Source organism: the organism of the source record quoted next, unplaced genomic scaffold (assembly GCF_019419815.1).
Source record: "Pyrus x bretschneideri cultivar Hongxiangsu unplaced genomic scaffold, Pyrus_bretschneideri_v1 Contig23, whole genome shotgun sequence".
NCBI lineage: Eukaryota > Viridiplantae > Streptophyta > Magnoliopsida > Rosales > Rosaceae > Pyrus > Pyrus x bretschneideri.
The window spans coordinates 2566300-2574571 of record NW_025999535.1 but is presented as its reverse complement, the minus strand read 5'-3'; the positions used below and the strand labels follow the sequence as shown (position 1 = coordinate 2574571).

General features: G+C 39.9%; 1 protein-coding gene across 1 annotated transcript; it reads right to left on the bottom strand.

Annotated features, from left to right (window-relative positions):
- Window positions 1-629: 629 nt before the first annotated feature.
- LOC103960078 (protein LONGIFOLIA 1) lies at window positions 630-4583 on the bottom strand. The gene is made up of 4 exons (XM_009372469.3): window positions 4287-4583; window positions 2736-4169; window positions 2450-2621; window positions 630-1384 (listed from the first exon to the last, which is right to left on the bottom strand). The coding sequence occupies exons 1-4, from the start codon at window positions 4419-4421 to the stop codon at window positions 837-839; spliced, it is 2289 nt and encodes a 762-aa protein (XP_009370744.2). The 5' UTR covers window positions 4422-4583; the 3' UTR covers window positions 630-836.
- Window positions 4584-8272: the final 3689 nt, after the last annotated feature.

Below are 8272 nucleotides of genomic sequence, written 5' to 3'. Positions count from 1 at the left end.
GAGACAGAGCCAACTCAACACACACCTCGTTCCATTTTCAAGAAAAAAATTACATGAAATATAGACGTCATGGTGCATGACTGAGTCTAACAGAGACTCTAACCAATTATGCAACTTAATGTAAAAAACTTGAAACGCATAGCATCATGTTACTTGAGTAACGATGTAAACGAGTCTTTTCAATTCTTTCTATATTTTTAGCAATAGAAAAGTATTACAATAGGAAAACGTTATGAATTTTTTTATACAATAAGATCCAAAATTTTAGGGTATGGAATGATTATTGATTAAGATGGGAGTGGAATTATGATGATGATGGGAATGTTTACTCATCACTTGAGACAAAACATGTGTAATCAATCTTTGATTCAATCGCGGAAAACATTGTCCATTTTTTCACCCTCCCAACTTTTACTTTTTACCTTTTTTTCACATGCCAGAGCGAGAAACTTTGCAGTCGGTCAAAAATATAATTCGATATATTAAATATCATAATATAAATAGTTGAAATTTTTCTTAAGTATCAAAGCACTTGTATTATGCTACTTGGTGTATCATGCAATATTTTCGGCATGCAAAAAATATCTTCATGAGAGCAACCCACTTCCAACTTTCAACAACATGTCCCGAAATATAATAGTACAAATTAGAATAAACAAACCATTTTTTACAGATTACAAAAGCAGATCGACCGTTAGATTTTTTTTGCCTGGTTTTTAACAACGGAGACAAACATTTTCTAATCTAAAATACGAAAAAAAAGATTCAAAACTAAAAGATGATATTTTAATTTTGATTACAATTTAAAAAGCGCGCGAAATGGAAACTTTATGCTTTTAGAAGACCAACTTCCTACAAGGCGCCGAAACTTTACTATAGTTGGTGGGAAAAGCAGCGAGATCTCGGATCGTTTCGCCGATCAAGTCCTTGAAAATGAGCCGTTCGATGTCCAAAACGGCGTCGGACATTTCGATCGAACAATCTCCCCAACCGTTGATCGAGTCGCCTGCAAGGTCCTTTCTCAACACCCCGCATATGACCTCGAACAAGTCCTCGGACTTGTCCCTCTCTCGGATTCTCCGAAGCTCCGACCAAATTTCGGGCAACGAAATTTGCCACGAGACCGCCTTCCACGGTGGCAATCGGCGGTTTCGGTCGAGAATTTCGGTGACGGTGTCGAAAATGAGCCTTCTCTCGAGTGTTGACTCTTTGGAGGTGTCCTTTCCCTTGAAATGTTGCTTCTTCTCTAGTAATAGGAAAATGTCGGAGTCTTCCGGTAAGTAATTGGAAACCCGAAGGATCTCCGATACATAGATGAAATCCCCGTCTTCGATTTCGGACTCGGCTCCCCACATTGCCTCCCCCCAAATGTCTTCCATTTCAACTGTTTCATCAAACCAAAAATTAAAGTTAATTAAATGTAACAATCAAACCAAACCAACCAAATTAAAATCCCGATCTACGAGTAACATAGCAAACGTCACACTTCAATACTGCACGGACTATATGCCACTAAATTCGGTGGGTCATAGTCACCGATTATAATTAAGGGTTCATCAATTCCATTTGACTATCAAAACGTGGTCGTTTTCCTCCAGCATCACCATCACAGAGTACAACACAACCACCTACCTATTATCCCGTTAAGATGGAAAGACCAATAAAATCAATCCACGTGTGAGCATAGAAAAAGGCTGAGGTGAATAAGTACAAATTTGGGTCCTGCTTTTTCTTGCACCGATGTGGCAGGTATTTATTGGAGGGTATAAATTTAACCAGAAATATTCACTGGGCTTAAGTGCAGAGGAGCCCTACCTCCATAACTGCACAAAAACAGTGTCCCAGTAGAGTGGACTGGTAGAAGGATAATCACTTTCATATCCTCTTCGTTAGGATACAAAGATCATTTAATCACATCTGTTCATCGTACATCGTGCTATTATTTTTTGTCAGATACTATTTATATTCAATTTTAAATAAAAAAATTTACAATAATTTTTGATCGTATAATGCATGATAAACGGATGTGATAAAAGATAATGTGTGACATACGCCGCCATAGTAAAACGAAAAATTTAGCAATCAAAGTCTACGTGGACTGTGGAAGAACAAAGACCAACCTAAAGCTCCCAAACAATTTCATGGACATGAGTCGTCACAGTATTTCAATCTAATTATGTACATAAATAGTGTGTGACATATTCAAAATTAATTCATGCGACAATTTTTATGTCACACGGGCAAGTTGGATCGCATGGCATGATAGTGCATGTGGTGGAACTTTCATGCAAGTGAAATACCACATTAACGGTGGTAGTATTTAAAACCAATCATGCACTATCATATAACAAAATTTTGTTTTGCCAAAAAGGCTTTTTGTTCGACTAAAGTTACGTGAGAAGGTAAAACGCATGTCAATGATTAACGTGATGTCTAGGTAAGTTTTTACCTTTGAAATCAATGCTGCGTTTCATGACTGGCGAAGGCGAAGATTCCTCTTTGTAAAACGAGGAGTCGAGCACCGAGACAGGACTCGGTTGCAACTCAGCTATGCTGTGAAGCAGCTTATCGCACCTCTCCAACATACTCCTCCCTTCTTTGTACTCCTCCACCTTCCACCTCTGCGAAATTAATTACGTTAATTAAATTAATTAAACAAAAAATAATTACGTTAATTAACTTAATTAAACAAACATTAATTACGTTAATTAATGTTTTGATGATGATTAATGTACCTCCGTGTCGGCTTGTGAAGAGGTGCTATTGTTGATGCTGCTTTCTGACATGGTGGTGGAATATTCGTCCTCCGCCCGAGGAAACACCTTTTCCTCCCTGGGAGCAATCTCAACCGTTGGTTTCTTGATGTTCCTGGGAGATCGATTCGCCGCCGTTTGGTCTGGTCTTCTTGAACTGATTTTAGGCGACTGCACTGGAGACACTCTCCTGTGCTCCACCGAATCATTCCCCTTCCGCTGCGTTTCGATCGATAACGGTCTTCCTCTCCTACTCGGACTCCTCACGCCGCCCTCGCGCGCAGCCGGACTCCTCCCTCTGGTCTGGCTCCGTACATTCTCCGGCAGGTCGCGCCTCGGGCTCACCGCCGGCGACAACTCACCATTCCGGCGAACTCCGGCCCTAGACCTGAACCCCGAACTGGGTGGCGGCGACTCGTTTCCGAATCTGGCCGCACGGTGAGTCGAGCTCGGCGATCTGGACGGCTTCATTACAACAATCGGTGATTCGAAGCTCCGATCGTAGACGAAGTTTCTGGAATTAATCTGATTGGAAGCTTTCCTGGAGTGCAGGAGGCCTTTGAGCTGCAGAGCTTCGAGGATTTGCTTCAACGTCTCCAAATCTTTCGACGGCTCGTTGATTCCTGGCATCTTCAACCTCTTCTCAATCTCGTTGTATACAGAGACACTCTGCTTCGGCTCCGGGAAGAAGTCCGCCGAGTCGTAGAAGCACTTCCTCTGCGCCATTCCTTTGCTCTGAGCCTTCGCATTGTTCTTCGGATCTGGCTGCCTCGGACTGGTGCCCCGATTGGAGCTCCGGTCGTCTTTGCCTGCATTGCCGGGAAAATTATGGCTCTGCACATTCTGTTGCGGCGGTTGCTTCTGCTGGAAATTGTTTCCGTCGACGAACCGGTACTGGTTCAGATCTCGGTTCACTCTGGACTCGGACGCGGATCTCCGGAGTTTAATCGGTTCGGGATTTGACTGCTGTATTGGTTCAAGTCCCATTAGCCTCGCAATAACGCTGGGCGATCGGTGTTGCTTCTCGCTATCGCTTCCTCCGTCGACGTTGGAGCTTCGACTCGCGGTTAGTATGGCGGCGTTTGTTCGGATCTCCCTCGGGTATAGGCTTCCTTTGGCGTCGACGGTGGCTCTGCTATCGAGTGAGAGCCTCGGGGCTTCTCTGGAAAACTTCCACGACGACCTCGTGCCTTCTTTGAACTCGAAAACTGGAAGCGGAAGAGGAGATTTCGGATAAGGTTCCGGCGACGAAGGGGCGCGAGTTTCTGGTGACGGAGGTCGGAGATCCGTCATCGGAGATGGAGATTGCTTCGATCGGTCTGGAGACGGTGCCGTCTTGTTCTGCGGTTGTTTTTCCAATTCTTTGGATATCTCCGGCGACGTGGCCGACTCCGACTCTGGCGACGACACCGCCGTCTGAGAGTGTTTCAATAAATGATAAATTAAATGCAATGAAAGAGAAAGTACGAGAAGCGAGATTGAAACACTGGGCATTTCCCAGGGAACCAAATAGAAAATAAATGGAAAACTCACCGCCGAGGAAGGGAGGCGTTTGGCGCTGAGAAGCTGGTGGCGATCGAAGATCTGGAGGAAGCCAGCCATGCACCCCATCTGTTTCTTTATGTGCTTCTCTAGGTTCTGTTCTTGCACCATTCTTCCAGTCGTCATTTTTTTTCCCGGAAAATATATCTGTCACTTTCCCTCTCTCCAAACAGTACTTCTGTTTATTTCCCGGCTCTCCCTCTCTCACTCACTTAAGCTTAGATTTCTCCATAACTCTCTCTCTCTCTCTGACTGACCACGCCTTTATTTGTGTCTCCCGCTTTTCTGGTTCATTTTAAAGAGGCTGGCGGAGTTAATGGAAGGCCAGCAGTGACATAATAAGGGCATCTTTGGTATTTTATCTGGTCATGGTTACAGTGGTTTTCTTGCAATTAAAAACGTTTATGGCTGGAAAATTTAAAAGCACTTACATTACATTTGGATTAGTAAATTTAATATTATTAAGAAATTTTAAAATGACAAAAATTAAAATGATGAAATTTTATATTTTAGAATTTGTAAATTTTATTGTTTGGCTAAATTTTAAGTACATATATTAATGTGTGTGTAAATCATTACTATATCAATGAGAGATTGTATTTAAGAGATATGCTAGTAATGATGGTTGAGATGGTCTCGACGCTATTCGGTTTTGACTACGGTTTAGTGGTATTCCTCTTCACTTATAAGTGAAAGGTTTTAGATTCGATTATTGTCAAATACGAAGTTAAAGTACATTGTTGCGACTGTGAGCCTATTGTGAGACTTAGGCCACATTATCTCGATTAGTATAAATAATGTCGTTTGTGGAATTTGATTTTCAAGAATTGGTGAGTTACAGTGAGTGCCTTTAATAATATGAATTGACGCAAGTGCACTTACAGTAGTGGAAATGTGTTGACAGGTTTAGATTCAAACTTCAACCGTAACTAATTTAACTAAATCTATCATTTAACTAAAAAAAAAAAATAAATCGACTGGTCGTGCCCTCAAGTGAAGGCAGTCAAGGGAAGGAATTGGGATTCCTAATTTTTGGAGAAGTGAGATAGCGGTGGACTGGTTGCCTGCACCGAGAGAGCACGGACCTCCAGCCTAGACCCGCATTACGCGAGCCTCCGTGGGTACCGTATATAAGGCATTATCATTGCATGCAGCCATTTGCTCGAATTGCGGACCCACCACTCCCCTTGAACGAACCACGACCCGTTTGACCCAATCTACGACGGATGCTATCAGCCGTTGATTTCAGGCTGACTGGTGGGAAGCGGAATACCTGCAGACGCACCACTTTAGTGGGAACACCCGTTGACGGATGCTCTCAGCCGGCCCTGGTGGGAGACCCTTGCCCACGAGGCTTCGAGGGTTTCCATTTTATTTGCCATTTTTTTTTATTGTACATAAATACATTTTAAGGACAAACACTTAAGGTCGTTTGATAGTTATTTTGTTTTTAATTCTTAATGTTTTTAAAATATCAAATACTACAAGTCGTTTGGTAGTTATTTTTAATTTTCGTTGTTCAAAAAATCAAAACTACAAGCCAAACTTTAGAAACTAAAAAAGATAATTTTTACTTTTTCGTTTTTAGTTTTCATTATTGAATACGAACAAGTGAATGATTAATTACGTATTCGCACGATAGTCTCGAACCCTTCCATTTGATCCTAATATGAGAAGAGAGCCACTTGGCAACGGGGTACTCTTGTGGCTCCCGAAAACGGGACGTCGTGCCAACACAATGTCACTAGTGGACAAATTTTGCCTTGGAAATTTGGGGGTGCCACTTGGGTGATGGCCACGTGGAGGGTGAAGGGAGATACAAGTGGAGGAAAGCTAGTCCACGTAAGGACACACATATACCGGACTGGTGAATGGAGTGGGGGAGAGAATCAAGGGGCTGGTCCGGCTGGAGCTAAAACCCAACCATGGGACGACATAAAAGCATTGGAACTGTTATGTGAGGTGGATGAGGTGGGATATGGCAGGCTCACCGCTTCTGGGTGCTGAGAGTTCCAAACAATCGACATTCTTCCTCAAAGATGGTGGATAAGGGGCTCAAATCAGTTCATGCATAATAGTCTTCTGACACCTGGGTTTGTATATTAAGATAAGAGCTGTCGAACAAACATGAGAAAGACTTACATGAAACGAAGTATTACTATATTAATATTAGAAATTTATTAGACGACGTGTAACTAAGTAAATATGTGTGTGTGTGTGACAATGCATACTAAGTTTGTAAGGTAAGTGACGGTGTATTCGTTTTATGTAGTGTAAAAGCATTTTATGACGCATGATAAGTTTGGGAAAGCTAGTAACGCTATTCTTGTTTCATGTAACTCTCTCTTCTAGAACACAATTTAATGCAGCGGGATATATAACAACTAACAAGGAACAACGAACGATATTTCCTAAGCTAGAATTCACTAGCAAAATCTTAGAATTCACTAGGAAATTGAGTAAACTCAAAATTTTTGAATAATAGTCGAAAGACGACGATCCTAACATCACAAAGGTGTATTTAAACATTAAAAAAAAAACAAACAAACATAAAACCAAACCCTAGAAGGACTTAAAAGTTCAAACAGAAAACAAAATAAACAGTTAACAAACTATCAAAAATATTCATAAAACTTAAGATGCTGTTTCGGGATAGTAAATGAAATAAGCTTTTTTAGCTAAAATGGTTCTTAAGATTTACATAACTCCTCACTTAGATCCTTGAGATTTGAAATTAATAGAAGTAGTCCCTGAGTTTGTCCACCATCAATTATTTTGGTCATTCCATGAAAAATCTTCATTAAATAAGGCTAAAATGATAAAAATACCCTCAATTTTTGTCAAATCATTTGGCCCATTGTTTATTATATTGAGGGCATTTTTATGATTGTGGTCCTTATTTAATATAATTTTTCATTGAAGAACCAAAATGATTGATGATGAACAAACTCATGGACCAAAAATTATGCAAATCTCAATAATCATTTTGACTAAAAACCATGAAAGAATTTAGCCAACATTGCCCTATATTATGAGCGAATCGACATATATATATATATTATAGGCCTGATTCCAATGCTGAAGCCCAAATCTGCAATCCTTAGACCATGTTGTTGGTTTTGCGCTTCTCGAGCAGCTCTTCAATCCGCTCAACCATCTATCACAATTGTTCATACATAAAGGAAGGTGACTGACAGGTGGTTAGGATCTTATTTTTCAACTCTAGGTTCAAACACTCCCTCTCGTGGCTGAACCCTTATACTATGCTGAAATTCAAATTGATGTATTTGTTAATTTTAAGATATGAAATGAATCCCCTAATTAATTAAAAATACAATTTAGAGAGGGACAAATTAAAGGAATAATTAAGCAAATTAATAAAAAATGAATACAGAAAGTCAAATAAATAAATGAGGCACGATGAATGTTGATGAAGCTACTGTAAGGGAATTAAGGGGATACACTTTACTATCGATCGTCATGTATTGTTCTACTTTCGAAGTTAACTATCCTTTTTACAAGAAATTTATATAAGATCTAATATGATTGATTTATGTTAATCGAACATGAGATGCTATGCTTACAAATAATGAAAAATAATAATAAACCGCAATGCTAGTTGTGAATCCGAGGGCAACCTTTGATTGCTCAATTTTTTTGGGTACTATTACATTTTATGTTTTCAGTTGTTCATGGTAGAGAAATTTTTTAATGTGCTGGATTTATGTCTTGGTACTTCAAGTGTAATAATACAATTCGTTTAATTTTTTTTTTCAAGTTTCTAACCAATTGTATTGTTATACATGATGTACTGCCCGGCACACTAAAAAATATCTAGTTCATGGTAGGAAATTCCAAGTGACCACAATCATTTGGTTATGTGCTAAATATGCCACTTTCTATGTTCAATAAATAGCTTGCATTTTACTTAATAATTAAACACCATATTAATTACCAATAATGTCATGATATGTGTG

What these genes read in the sequence shown, in the direction of transcription:
- LOC103960078 (XM_009372469.3), bottom strand. Translation starts at nt 4,421, where the DNA reads ATGACGACTGGAAGAATGGTGCAAGAACAGAACCTAGAGAAGCACATA. An exon ending in AACGCCTCCCTTCCTCGGCG is followed by an intron (nt 4,170 to 4,286) that starts GTGAGTTTTCCA and finishes AAACACTCTCAG; the next exon opens with ACGGCGGTGTCGTCGCCAGA. An exon ending in CTTCACAAGCCGACACGGAG is followed by an intron (nt 2,622 to 2,735) that starts GTACATTAATCA and finishes TTAATTTCGCAG; the next exon opens with AGGTGGAAGGTGGAGGAGTA.